At 48.5% G+C, this 14691-nt stretch overlaps 2 protein-coding genes across 3 annotated transcripts in view; both read right to left on the bottom strand.

Annotated features, from left to right (window-relative positions):
- ZFP64 (ZFP64 zinc finger protein) overlaps positions 1-14691 on the bottom strand; it is a 112784-nt gene that overhangs the window by 13644 nt on the left and 84449 nt on the right. Inside the window, exons 1-2 of one of the 2 annotated variants that reach the window (XM_003252943.3) lie at positions 7402-7754; positions 734-880 (exon numbers count right to left, since the gene is read on the bottom strand). In XM_003252943.3, coding sequence (XP_003252991.1) covers positions 734-880; positions 7402-7507 — 253 coding nt within the window. In that variant the 5' untranslated portion in view covers positions 7508-7754. Of the gene's footprint in view, positions 1-733; positions 881-7401; positions 7755-14691 lie in introns of those variants that run through there. The other variant, XM_030826225.1, reaches the window with a different exon arrangement.
- On the bottom strand, positions 13092-13392 carry LOC100601079 (endoplasmic reticulum resident protein 29-like). Its single transcript, XM_003252942.1, has 2 exons — positions 13249-13392; positions 13092-13109 (listed from the first exon to the last, which is right to left on the bottom strand). The coding sequence occupies exons 1-2, from the start codon at positions 13390-13392 to the stop codon at positions 13092-13094; spliced, it is 162 nt and encodes a 53-aa protein (XP_003252990.1).

Genomic DNA, 14691 nt, shown 5'->3' with positions numbered 1-14691 from the left:
GGTGATCTGCCCACTCTGGCTTCCCAAAGTGCTGGGATTATAGGTGTGAGCCACCACGCCCGGCCTGAAAAATACAATTCTTAAAAGGGAACCTTGGTTGAGTGTGGTGGCTCATGCCTGCCATCCCCAAGCTTGGGAGACCAAGGTGGGAGGATCACTGGAGGCCAGAAGTTTGAGACCAGCCTGGGTAACAGACTCCCACCACCTATTAAAAAGTTAGCCAGACATGGTGGTGCATGCCTGTAGTCCCAACTACTCAGGGGGCCGATGAGGGAAGATCACATGCACTCAGTGAGTTGGAGGCTGTAGTGAGTTATGATCACACCACTATACTCCAGCCTTAACAGAGCAAGACCTTATCTTGGGAGGCTGAGGCAGGAGAATTGCTAGAACCCGAGAGACAGAGATTGCGGTGAGCCGAGATCGCGCCATTGCACTCCAGCCTGGGCAACAAGAGTGAAACTGTCTCAAAAAAAAAAAAAAAAAAGTGTCCATATATGTATAACCTCAGGGTGGAAGCTACTATGAATCCAATGTTCTGGCGAGTCCCACGCTGAGCTCTGGATGCTACAGGACTCTTAGGCCCCCAGGGAAGGCGGCGTGTGCTGATGTAGATGCTCGCGTGTTGTCAGCATGCAAGAGTAACACGAGCAGGCAGCTCGGGGATTCACGCAGGGCTTGCAGATCAGTGCTTGGCTCAGAAAGGGCTCAGCACGCCAGGTTTTATTCTTACCTGGGTAGCAACAGTTGAATGTCCTCTCTCCAAGGGTGGCCATTTGTTCCCTTGCCTCTGAGGGAAGAGTGATGACAGGGGCCTTCGGAGTGTCACTGCTTTCAGTGGAGAGGCAGGTTGCTTTTGGAACTTCATCAAGTTCTGAAGCTAAAATTGAGACATAAGGTTTTGCTTAGTTTCTCAATTATAACCGCCATGCTAACTCTTAGAATACAGTAGGTTTGGGCTTATTTCACCTCCCTTCACCTTTCCAGAAAAAATTTTAAAAAAATGAAAGCCATGTGGACAGGTGGGGTGGCTCATGCCTGTAATCCCAGCACTTTGGGAGGCTGAAGTGGGTGGAGCACGAGTTCAGGAGTTCGAGACCAGCCTGGCCAATATGGTGAAACCCTGTCTCTACTAAAAATACAAGAATCAGCCAGGCGTGGTGGCATGTGCCTGTAGTCCCAGCTACTCGGGAGGCTGAGGCAGGAGAATCGCTGGAACCCGGGAGGCAGAGGTTGCAGTGAGCCGAGATCATGCCACTGCACTCCAGCCTGGGCAACAGAGCAAGACTCTGTCTTTACAAAAAAAAAAAAAAAAAAAAGCAAGCCATATATGCTCTGTCTTGCAAAAGTCCTCCTTCCCCTTACTACAGTTTCCAAGAAATACAGGGGACAGGACACTGTCACGTAACAGGGAAACTGGCAAAATCTAAACTAAAAAACATAATGAGTACTTCTTAAATGGCATGAAGACCTAGTTTTTTCAAACAATTTCTAATCCATCCCAGGCTGATATTTCTGTAAAATATAATAAACGTGAATTAAGAGAGAGGTGGAATGAGACAAAAAGAGCCCAAACAACCATTAGATACGCAAAAAGCTGGATGCCATGGCAATGTCAAACTTTTTTTTTTTTTTTAAGATGCTTACTCTGGATTTCTGATTTGTTTTGCCTCAGTTCAGCAAAAGGTCACAGGCCACACATCACTGATCTCCAGGATAAAACAGTTGTTTCAACAAATAACTTGAAAGAAGAAAGATGGAAGAGGAGAAAAACCAAAGACTGAGAAACTTGAGGTGGTCGACAATGTTGGGACTTTACTTGGCTCCTGATTAGAATATGCTGGAAAAGCTGTTTGAGATAGTAAGAAGTGTGCTCACTCACTGGAAGTTTGCTACAGGGGTTTTATACATTGGTGTGAAAATGGAATTAGAGCTTAAAAAGCATTCCCCATAGTCTAAGGATGAATGTTGAAACATTTACAAGTTGTATGATATGCAAATTTGTCTTAAAAAATAATCCAGGGCAGGGGGAGAGCTGGCATAAGGAGAAATGAGATTGGCCACATGCAATTAATGGTTGAAGTAGATCAATGGATGAGAATTCACTATATTATTCTATTTTTAGGAAGGTTGAACTAGGTGAAATTGCCATTTTTGTTAGCCAAATGGTCAAATAATTTCATGTTTCAATCTAATATATAGGTTTTAAGATTCCTATAGCAAAGATTAAGTACTCCTAGAAGATTCTGAAATATCTCAGAATAGACTTAAATCTAAAAGGAAAAAAGGTCCTATCAAGGTCTGAAGTTTTTTTTTTTTTTTTTTCGAGATGGAGTCTCGCTGTCACCCAGGCTGGAGTGCAGTGGTACGATCTCGGCTCACTGCAAGTTCCGCCTCCCAGGTTCACGCCATTCTCCTGCCTCAGCCTCCCAAGTAGCTGGGACTACAGGCGCCTGCCACCATGCCTAGCTAATTTTTTGTATTTTTAGTAGAGATGGGGTTCCACCATGTTAGCCAGGATGGTCTCGGCCTCCTGACCTCGTGATCCACCTGCCTCAGCCTCCCAAAGTTTTTTGTTTTTGTTTTTTTTTTTTTGAAAGAGTCTCACTGTCACCCAGACTGGAGTGCAGTGGCACCATCTCAGCTCACTGCAACCTCTGCCTCCTGGGATCAAGCGATCCTCCTGCCTCAGACTCCCAGGTAGCTGGGATTACAAAGGTGTGCCACCACGCCTGCCTAATTTTTGTACTTTTAGTAGAGACAGGGTTTCACCATGTTGGCCAAGTTGGTCTTGAACTCCTGATCTCAAGTGATCCGCCCAGCTTAGCCTCCCAAAGTGCTGGGACTATAGCCATGAGCCACTGTGTACAGCCATCAGAGTCTTAAAAGATTGACTAGCTTATGAATTATAGGCCAAGGTCTGGGACTTTCTCTGTCCTAAGGTTATTACAAAAGGTAGATTATCGCTTTTATTGAGAAGTTTGTGCGGGTAAAGGAATCTTAGCATGAGAGGCTGTAGAGCACAGTGATGAGGGCTTCAGTTTTAGGCAGACGGTTTGCTCAGCTATGTGCTGTGCGACTATTGGCAAGCTACTTAACCTTTCTGAGCTTCAGTTTACTCATTTGCAAAAGGAGATAACATACATGCCTCAGAGTTGCAGAGTTAAACAAGATGAAAAAATGTAAATTCTCAGTACAGTGTCATCTGAGTAAATACAGTTGTGTGGCTTCAGATGTCACAAGTGAGGACTACAGATTTCACATCCTAGCAGCTGTGCTCGAAGCCCCTTAACAAGTGATCTAGTCCAGTGGCTCTCAGCTGGGGGCCATTCTACCACCAAAGGACACTCGGCAATGCCTGGAACATTTTGAATTGTCATGATTCTGTTTGCATGCATGTTTGAGAATGGCATCTAGTGGGTGAAGGCCAGGGATGCTGCTAGACATCCTACAGTGCATAGGACAGCCCCCACAAGGAAACAATGCAGCCCCAAAGGTCAATAGGGCTGGGGTTGAGAAAGTCTGCACTAGTCCTACTCCCAATGTTTCTTCCAAGTGTAATCCTGATACTGTGTCACAATCACCTAGATCGTGGGTTCAGTGTAGTTTCCCAAGCCTTACCCTATACTCACTGAAAACTTAGGGGCAGGGGGAGGGGGTGGTAGTGTGGATCAAGTAGGGACTTGTGATTCCAGGGATTTGTATTTTTGAGGCAAGGTCTCGCTGTCACCCAGGCTGGAGTGCAGTGGCACCAACATGGCTCACTGCAACCTCCGCCTTCCAGGCTCAAGCCATCCTCCTACCTCAGCCTCCCGAGTAGCTGGGACCACAGGCATGCACCATCACACCTGGTTAGTTTTTGTATTTTTTGTAGAGACAGGGTTTTTGCCGTGTTGCCCATGCTGGTCTCAAACTTCTGAGCTCAAGCAATCTGCCCACCTTAACCACGCAAAGTGCTGGGATTACAGGCATGAGCCACCACACCTGGCCTCAGGGTCTTGCATTTTTGAAGCACTTGCCAGATGATTCTGCTGTTATTACTTGTAAGTCCTTGCTACTCAGAGGGCGGTCCCTAGAGCACCAGGATCACCTGAGAGCTTGTTAAAAATGCAGAGTCTCAGCCGGGCACAGTGGCTCACACCTGTAATCCTAGCACTTTGGGAGGCCAAGGCAGGCTGATCACAAGGTCAGATCGAGACCATCCTGGCTAACACAGTGAAACCTGTCTCTACTAAAAATACAAAAAAAAAAAAAAAATTAGCCAGGTGAGGTGGCATGTGCCTGTAATCTCAGCTACTCAGGAGACTGAGGCAGGAGAATCGCTTGAACCTGCGAGGCAGAGGTTGCAGTGAGTCCAGATTGTGCCACTGCACTCCAGCCTGGCAAGAGTGACTCCATCCCAAAATAAAAAAAAAGGTAGCAGAGTCTCAGTCCCTACTCCAGACTTACAGAACCAGTCTGTACTTTAGCCAGATCCCCAGGTGATTCCTGAGGACAGCACATTACAATTTGAGAAGCACAGCTCACAGCCAGTGGTTCTCAGACATCAGCGTGTGTCAGAATTGCCTAGAAGGCTGCTTAAAACACAGGTGGCATGGTCTCCCCATTTGGAGTTCCTGATTGAGTAGGTATGGGGTGGAGCCTGCAATTTTTCACTTCTAACAAGTTCCCAATTGATGCCGATGCTGGTCTGGGAACGATACTTTTGAGACTTTTGCTCTGTGAGCAAGAAACTGGCTCAGATGCTCAAGGTTGCAGGACTGGAAGTTTTCAGCTCATTGGAACCCACACTTGCCAGATCTGCAACCCATCCTGTGTCCCTCAGGGACAGACACAAACAAAGCCTCATTACTTAGCAACACATAGTAGAAAACCATTAAACTCTTGAGGGTTTTAATTCCACAGAAGTCAAGCAAGACTGAAAACAAATCTAAGTGAGGCACTGTGTAACACAGTGGTTTGGGGAACAGACTGGGAAACCAGCTGGTAAGTTTCAATTCCAGTTTTACCATTAGCTGTGTCCCCTGGATAAGCTACTCAACTTCCCCGGTTCCTCAGTTTCCACATCTGTGAAATGGGTATTATGGCCGTCTCATTAGCTTAGTTGAAGTTCTTTAGTATATGTAAGAGAACCTCGTGTATTAGTCAATACTGTATAAATGCTATTAGTGTTATTCACTGATATACACACGTAAGATTCTACCAGATTCTCAGGGGGAGAAAAATGCCTGTTTTCAATGCAAACTAGAAAAGACAGAGAGGTGGGTTAAAGGATGACCCAGATAGAGCCTCTGATGGGGAGGTGTGAGGGGCCTCTGATTTCTTTTACATTTAGACATCCAGGAAACCAAAGAAGGCATGAAGGCCACTCTCCTGGGAAAGGTGCAGCAGGGGGAGACCCTCTGCCTCTGGAAGTGGGGGTGGGCCACATTTGACTATTAGAAACCAGGTTAGCATGGCGAGGGTTTTAACTCCTGGGGAAACGGATGAGGTTCCCTAAGGTTCCTCCGGCCCCTCCATCATTTTACTGGTGGTGACAGGAAGCCTACTAATTACTTTCCATTTTATTTTCCTCCAAAAGCTACTTGAGTTGCAAAGACACTTGCACATTAAGAGTGGCCCAACCTTAGTAAAAAATGTACCCCCTTGCCAGTGTCGCAGACCAAAGGTACTAGGATAAAACGTCCGTTGGAAGACGGCTTTTTCTCCGAAGTGGTGGCTGGGGTTGAGGCACACTACTGGGCCGGCGGAGTTTGCGTCCTGCTCCCACAGAAGTCACCACAGTACTCCAGGACACACAACACCCTCCCCATGCCCGAAACACTGGGTGAGGCTCCAGAAGGCGCCTCGCAGCGCTGGCTGCAGAAATCCAAAGTAGCTCAGTGCACAGACTTTCAACTCCAGCCTGGGGTTATTCAGCAATTCTCTTCCATAAACACCTCCCCCAAAAGACTCAGCATCCCCAGTACCTCCCCAGCTTCTCCTAGGCGCAGAGATCAGCAAGAGCCCCGCCCCTCGACCCAGGGGACGGGATCCTGTAAGTCTCACCTGCCTATCTCCATCCCAGGCCTCGGGCACGAGGGTGGTTATACTATTCTGGTTATGGTAGCTCCACCCGAACAAGCTTTAACATATAAGCTATTCGTTTAGTGAAGACTTCATTAAACTACTCCCCTCCACCATCTCCTCGGGAAGGTGTGGTCAAAACCCACCAGACCGACTGTGGTGGAAGTTGATGCGGAAACTGGAGAGCCCGCGCCTCTGGAGGGGTGAGCCTCCCCGGAGAGGGGACCCATCCTCCTTTCCGCGCCAGGAAAGAACGGGGGAGAAGAGGAAGTCCAGTTACAACTCCTTTCCTCACCCCCTTAAAGGAAAGGTATCGGCTAACCATGGGGAGCTGGTAGCCGAAGAGAAAGTAGGAACCCGCAATCTCTTAATCTAAGCACAAGATAAGCAAAAAGGGAAGCGCCTTAGAAATGCAGATTCCCCAACCCCACCCCTGAGATTCCAGTGGAGGCGGGGGAAGGGGGGATCCCTAACTTGCAGGAAGGATTTAGCGAGCGAGAAAAGGTCCCCTCCCGCAGGCTCTTCTGAAGCGGAGGATCCCGGGACGAGAAATACTGCCCAGGGGGCTTAGGGTAGCCGAGGATCTCCTTGCTACATCCCGTGTCCACGTGGCAGCCGAGGGTGTGGGGGCCGCCTGTTAAGTACGACGGTATCACTGCTCTATCCCCACCACAGCTCCTACTTCGCTCAGATAAAATGCAGAGCTCTTACTGGTGCTCACGGCCGTCTCCCACCCCCCACCGTCTGCCCCCATCAACTCTCGGGCCTCCCGTGACCTCTCCGGCTACAGCAGCGCTGACACCCTGGGTCCCTGCGCTTGTGTTCTCTCGGCCTGGAATGCTCTTCCCCCGGGTACCTGCACGGCTCGCTCCCTCCTATCCTTTGGGTCTTCGCTCGAACGTCCGCTCCTCAGTGAGGCCTTCCCTGGGCAACGCATTTGAAACGTAACCCCAGGGCAAGAAGCCACCTTCCAGGCGCGCAGCCGAAGCCCAGTGCCAAGGAGGCCGGGGACTCGGGTGCCCGCGCACCCCGAAAACAGCCTCTGAGGGGTCCTCTGAACATCCTTCCAGCGTGTTTGGGAGGCAAACTCGTTGACTAGCTCTTGAGAGGAGTGGCTAGAGGAATCCAGGCGGGGAAAGGGACGGTTGACTCCAGGAGGGTGTAATTTACAAAGGCGGGGGGCGGGGACGCCCAGGTCCGAGTCCCAGGACTCTGCGCCAGACGCTTCGCCCGCCCTTTCAGGTCCGCTGCCGGGTCCTCGTACCCGCGCGAGTCCGGAGAACCTCTGAGCACCAGCCCCCAGCCCCCGGGCGGGGCTCCAGCAGCGCTACTCACCCGGCTCCCCCGCCACCTGCGGGGCCACCTCCGCACACTCCCGGCGCACAGGCCGCGGCTCCTCGGAGTTGAGGTGCTGGGGCTTGGCCTGCTTGCGCCGCGACATGGCGCGAGGATGGGGCTCCCCGCGCGTTCCTAGGAGTGGCCTACTTCACACAACGAATTCCCGGAGTTAGGAAATTACCCCCCTTCGGCCGGAACGCGCATGTCCCAGCAATTCTGCTCATCAGCCGAGCAGGGCGATTTATCAAGAGTGCTGACGGCTGATTGGCCTGGAGCCAAGACCCCAGGAGTCCCGTGGACTTGCGGTCCGCGCCCGGGCAGCCCGCGCCACCTGGGAACTCGTTAGAAATGCAGACTCTCGGGCTCTACCCCAGACCCGCTGAATCAGAATCTGCATTTTAACAAGATCCCCAGGTGATTCGCATGCACATTAAAGTTTGAGAAACCGTGTCTGCATTTTAACGAGATCCCCAGGTGATTCGTTTGCCCATTAAAATTTCAGAAGCGCAGCTCTCCTCCAACTTTAACGTGCGCACGAGTCACTGGGGATCTCGTTAAAATGCAGATTCTGACTCAGTGGGTCTGGGGTGGGGCCTGAGCTCCTGTATTTCTAACGAGCTCCCAGGTGGCGCTGTGGCTGCCGCGCTGCACAGGCTGCGCTTTTAGATTCGGACTTAATTGGTCTGGGCTGGGACCTGGGCATTGGGATTTTTTTTTTTTTTTTTTAAAGCCGTCTCCCTCCCTTACCACCCCCATCACACACACAGGTTATTCTGATGTGCATCCAAGCTGAGAAGCACGACCTCCACTCCTGGTTCTCAACCCTGCTGCTTACCCAAATTTAAATTTTAAATGAGTTGGAGACACCAGAGTGTCTCCAACTGCAGGGAGAAATGCAGATTCCGAAAGTTCTGGATTCAGATGGCCGAGACCAGAAATGCGTGTTTTTATACAGCACGCGCCCGCTCCCGCCCCGTGACTCGGGCGCACTGGGTCTTGGACCACACAGGAGTGCTTTTGGGGCCAACCCGGCTCCGGCCCCGCCCAGCAGGTGACGGAGGCGTGGTCCTCGGGGGGGTTGAGCTAATTAGCGTTCGTGCTCAGACTGGCTGGGGCCTCGATGAGACCCGAGGGAGACCCCTTCTTGCGCCACGTAAATGACATCTAACGGGGAGCAAGAAAGCCACCTACATCCCCCAGGTGTTTACTTTCTTCAAATTGGGGAGTTACTTAAGACTGGGTTGTGTCCCAAGCTTGCCCGAACCTGAGAATCACGTGGGGGCCCTTGTTTCAAAAAGACCCAGCCAGGCTCAGCTCTGAGTTTTTGGGGCGGGGCCTGAGAATCTGTATTTTTAACAGCGCCGCGTATGAGTTTTACGGGGTGGTCCTGGGGGGTTGGCAGCATATGTAATGAGCCTTCTGTGAGGTTACCGTTGGCGAACCCCAGGGCAGGGCCTGCGAGAACGGCATTTTTGCTTAATTGTTGCCATTTCTCTAAAGCTGACCTGTTTTCCTCAAACTTCCCCTTGATTTTCAGGTTGTGAATCGACTTAGGAATATTTGTGTAATGCCCGGTGAAGTCACGTCAGGTTAAATTTCCGAGACTTAAACTTTTTGAAAAACACAACGCTTCAAGTCTTCTTTGGGATGTATGTGTAGTTACACGGATCTGTAAAGACATTTGAAAATATATGCATGTAGCCAGGTGCGGTGGTAGCTCACTCCTGTAATCCCAGCACTTTGGGAGGCCGAGGTGGGCGGATCACATGAGGTCAGGAGTTCTAGACCAGCCTGGCCAACATGATGGAATCTTGTCTCTACTAAAAATACAAAAAATTAGCTGGGCATGGTGGCGGACGCCTGTAATCCCAGCTCCTGGGGAAACTGAGGCAGGAGAATCACTTGAACCCGGGGGGTGGAGCCGAGATCGCACCACAGCACTCCAGCCTGGGCGACAGAGTGAGACTCCATCTCAAAAAAAAATATATATATATATCTATATATGTATATATACACACACGTTTATTATGTCTCCTTTTGAGGAGACTGGATAAACAGTGGTTGCCTCTGGGGAAGTTGAAAGAGGCATGGGGGGATGGGAGACATCTGATACCCCCTTATACTGCTTGAGGTGTGTACGTGTATTTGTATTTGCTTTGTTATTTCACCTCAGGTGTACACAATCAATTATTGGTACGTGAGGCATTATTACTGGCCTATTTTTAGCCTACACTTGCCTACATTTTTTAGGCTGCTTGCTTGCACCTCTGTTTATTATGATATAATAAGTACCAGGGAACCTACTGCCCCAAAGTAGGACCTTAACCACAACCTACATCTCTCTTTATATGGCCTCCTGATGTCCCCTCCCCTCCTCTGCCCTACAACTTAAGAATCATCAGCCTGACTCCTACAGATCTCATTCATTTGCTTTTTCTCTTTAGCAAGTTTTATTGTACCTACATGTATTCCTAAAAAAAAAAAAATTTAATATTTAAAGAATATAAAAAGGGTATGTAATCTTCCAAGAATAACTTTTTTTCACTTAATATTATTTTGCTAAGATCATCCAAATTGCTGTCATTGTTTATTGATTTTGACTGCTCTGTAAATATTCCATTGTGTCAAAATGCCAGTTTCTTCACCTACTCTTCTGTTGATGGACACTTGGGCCTTTGCCAGGTCTCTGCCATTGTGAACAGTGCTGCTATGATCTTTCTAAAAAGTGTCAGAGTTTCTCGTGAGTGAATGTATACCTGGGGGTGGTATAAGAGATAATGCCAAAATGATTGTATTAACTTACACTTCCCCAGCAAGGTATAAGAAATAACGTAGGTCAGGCTCCGTGGCTCACGCCTGTAGTTCTGGCAATTTGGGAAGCTGAGGTTGGTGGATCACTTGAGCTCAGGAGTTTGAGACCAGCCTGGGCGACATGGCAAAACTCTGTTTCTACAAAAAATATACAAAAATTAGCTGGGCGGGTGACACACACCTGTGCTCCCAGCTACTCTGGAAACTGAGGCAGGAGGAAGCCGACCCTTGGAGGCTGGGCAGTGAGCCATGGTTGTGCCACTGCACTCCAGCCTGGGCAACAGAGTAAGAACCTGTCTTGAAAACAAACAAACAAAACCCAAAATGTGAAGCCCATTCTTTCTCACACTCAGGATTATAAAATGTCTTTATTTTTGTCAACTATATTGATATAAAATGGTATATCAGTATAGTCTTGCATTTTCCATGTAGGTATAATTGCAGCCAAAAACAAAGTGAAAATGATAAACGTGTTCCATAAATATAATGACAACTGATTAGTCTTATTTTTGAAAAAAATTGTTTTTACTCTTTTGCAAAGCATCCAATCAGAGTTCTAGTCCTAAATTAAGTTTATTACCTTTTTTTTTCTTTTGAGATGAAGTTTCACTCTTGTTGCCCAGGCTGGAGTGCAATGGCGCGATCTCAGCTCACTGCAACCTCCTGGGTTCAAGCAATTCTCCTTTCTTAGCTTCCTGAGTAGCTGGGATTACAGACAGCCACCACCACGCCCGACAATTTTTTTTTATTTTTAGTAGAGATGGGTTTTCACCATGTCGGCCAGGCTGGTCTCGAACCCTGGCCTCAAGCAATCCACCTGCCTCGGCCTTCCAAAGTGCTGGGATTACAGGCATGAGCCACTGCCCCTCGCCATCATGTTTGGTTTTAATGGCTTTATTTCAAGGCTCAAAATTGAAAATCTGAAAAAAACAAAACAAAATACACATACACACACACACACACACACACACACGCACAAACTTACAGGGTCTACAGATATAAATGAAAGCAAAGTATCACTGGCCATGCATAATCAGTCATGATTCTCCTCTTTCAATCCCATTTGCCTATTACACAGGTTGACTATTCTGTTGAAATCCAGCTAGAAAATTTTCATCTTCCCTCATAATCAGGAGCTTCTGCAAATTAAAGTGAAGAAGACACATTACTATATTGTACCTGGAACAAATGGATTTCAAACCGAGGGAAGCTCTTTTTTTAGATTTTTTTTTTCTTTGAGACGGAGTCTTGCTTTGTTGCCCAGGCTGGAGTGCAGTGGCACGATCTTGGCTCACTGCAAGCTCCACCTCCTGGGCTCACGTCATTCTCCTGCCTCAGCCTCCTGAGTAGCTGGAACTACAGGCGCCCACCACCACGCCCAGCTAATTTTTTGTATTTTTAGTAGACACGGGGTTTCACCGTATTAGCCAGGATGGTCTTGATCTCCTGACCTTGTGATCTGCCCACCTCAGCCTCCCAAAGTGCTGGGATTACAGGCGTGAGCCACCGTGCCTGGCCAGAAGATGTTTAAACAGCCTACAAAAATCTGTTGCTGGCTGAGTGCGGTGGCTCATGCCTGTAACCCCAGAATTTGGGAGGCCAAGGCAGGTGGATCACCTGAGGTCAGGAGTTCGAGACCAGCTTGGCCAACATGTTGAAACCCCATCTCTAGTAAAAATAAATAAAAATTAGCTGGGTGTGGTGGCACAGGCCTGTAATCCTAGCTACTTGGGAGGCTGAGGCTGGAGAATCGCTAGAACCCAGGAGGCGGAGGTTGCAGTGAGCTGAGATCGTGCCACTGTACTCCAGCCTGGGTGCCACAGCGAAATTCCACCTCAAAAAAAAAAAGAAAAAAAAAATTTCTTGCTAACTTTAAACACGTAGACTGAGGTTCTTATAGGCGACAACTTTTCATTGTTTTCAGCAACAATATCACATAACAAGGGAATCATGGCCAAACATGCATTTAAAAGTACTTTCTGCATGGGATGTTTCTGTTGAAAACGAGTTACTTCTTCATACTTCATATATTGCCTTTGTCCTGATTTTTTTTTCCACTTAACCAAAACATTGAAACTTTAATTGAATCCAAATTACACCTGGCAAAGACCTAGGCCGTACACTCCTCACTCTTCTCTATTGCACCAATTCCTTCTGAGGGGTCATTTCACCAGCCACCTGAGAAGTGCTCCAGCTATCCCACACCAGCTAGAGACATCCCAAGCATAGCCACATGTGCATCAACGTCCAGGCATACTCAGAGCTCAGGATTGTAGGTTAGTACCACTTTTCCCACCACCCCCTTATATTTCACGAAGGACTCACAGCCAGCGGGTTAACTCTCCCCTCCCCACCCCTACCAAACCCTGGAAAACCATAGAGAGCCTTTTTACGGCTCCTCTTTCTCGGCCCCCTTCTTCTGGAAAGCAGTTAGAATGTTTAAGCTCTTCTGGAGCTCCTCCTTCTTCCCGTCACTCAACTTGTTCTCAATCAGCCTGGCGATCCATGTCATCTCTATGCTGGGAAGTCCTCCACTTGGTCTAAGATCTTCTCTGTGATCTTCAGGTATTGCTCGGCCCAGTTCTTCTCAGTCTCCTTCACACTTGAGAGGTGGTCCTGCCGCTGCTTCAAGAGGGCCTAGCGGGCCTCCACGCAGAGGCCCTGATGAACTCCTGGCCAGGGCGTCGTATGCAGCAGGCCACCAGGCCACCTGGCATACCTAGATAGACCCCTTGCCCCTTCAGCCAGCGCTGGATGGCTCCAACCTTAACTGCTCCAGTTACGTGGGACTGGGTTCTCAAAGTCCCCCTCCCGGGAGAGAGAGAAGACTGGGTAGCTCTCTTTGTGCAGCTTGTATTTCTCACTCAGCTCCATGTTCAGCTTGTCACCATAATCTGAGATCCCCACCTCTGCCACGAAGAGATCATCGCTGGAAGCCGAGTTTTCAGCAAGACGCCTGAACTCATCCTGCTTCTCACCGTAGCGGTACTGGGTGTTGAACTTCATCAAGACGAACCTGCTTTTGGGAATGACCTTGTAGAAAGTGACCGTATCCAGGGGAAGGGCGCCCTTGGTGTGCAGGCCGCTGCTGCCATGCGGAGTGGAGAGGAGCAGGAAGCCCAGGAGAAGGGGAAGCAGCGGGGAGAGAGACGTGGAGTGGGGCACGGCAGCAGCCATATCACCGGGTTCCGCGACGGGGAGGTGGGGAAGCCGTAGTGGAGAACGCCCCAAGTCAGTGGTCAATTTTTTTTTTTTTTTTTTTGAGACGGAGTTTCGCTCTGAGTTTTGCTCTTGTTGCCCAGGCTGGAGTGCAATGGCGCGATCTCGGCTCACTGCAACCTCTGCCTCCCGGGTTCAAGTGATTCTCCTGCCTCAGCCTCCTGAGTAGCTGGGATTATAGGCATGTGCCACCACGCCCGGCTAATTTTGTATTTTTAGTAGAGATGGGTTTCTCCATGTTGGTCAGGCTGGTCTTGAACTCCCAACCTCAGGTGATCTGCCTGCTTCGGCCTCCCAAAGTGCTGGGATTACAGGCGTGAGCCACCTTGCCCAGCCTGCGATTTTTTTTTTTTATAGTAGTTAGGTAATCCCCTTTGTTCACACAGAAAGTTAATAAATTTTCAAACATTGTTGCTTTGTAGAAGAAAAATGGAGAATATCTGTAATTCTCACAACTCTTAAGTATTTTGTCAAGAGATAAACAGCATACTTCTGAATTATACAACAGATTCTCCTGGTCACTCTACCTCTCTTTACAAACACTATAAAGGTGCCAGAGGCAGGATAATGTAGTAACTAAGAGCACAGTTTGGAGCCAACCTGAGTTAGAATCCTGGCTCTGGCTGAGTGCGGTGGCTCACACCTGTAATCCCAGCACTTTGGGAGGCTGAGGCAGGTGGATCACCTGAGGTCAGAAATTTGAGACCAGCCTGGACAACGTGGTGAAACCCCATCTCTACTAAAAATACAAAAAATTAGCTGGGCGTGTTGGTGGGCACCTGTAATTTAGCTACTCAGGAGGCTGAGGCACGAGAATTGCTTGAACCCAGGAGGCAGAGGTTGCAGTGAGCCAAAATGGCGCCACTGCACTCCAGCCTGGGCAACAGAGTGAGTCTCCATCTCCAAAAAAAAAAAAAAAAAACCAAGAATCCCAGCTCCTAACTCTGTTCACATCCCACCTGTGTAATCTCAAGAAAGCTGTTCTGTGTCCCATTTTTCTCATTAATAAAATGGCAATGCCAAGGGTGGCTTGAGGATTAGTGAATTTATATATGTAAACAGGTACAGAACAACATCTGGTACATAGATACTACTCTAAGTATTAACAGTTATTTATGATAATGGGGTAAGAGTTATAGTTATCTATGAAAGTAGCACTCATCTGTAATTGGTTATTCCACTTAGCTAGGCACAGTTACTGTTTTACATGGAAATATATTTGAAGCAAACAAGCATGTGTGACCTTACTCAACTCTT

Source organism: Nomascus leucogenys, chromosome 13 (genome assembly GCF_006542625.1).
Source record: "Nomascus leucogenys isolate Asia chromosome 13, Asia_NLE_v1, whole genome shotgun sequence".
NCBI classification, from domain to species: Eukaryota; Metazoa; Chordata; class Mammalia; order Primates; family Hylobatidae; genus Nomascus; species Nomascus leucogenys.
Note: the sequence above shows the minus strand (reverse complement) of the source record. Positions and strands in the feature narration are given on the sequence as shown.

Bases quoted from the DNA above. Each gene is read 5' to 3' on its own strand.
- LOC100601079 (XM_003252942.1), bottom strand. From the start codon at position 13,392: ATGGCTGCTGCCGTGCCCCACTCCACGTCTCTCTCCCCGCTGCTTCCC.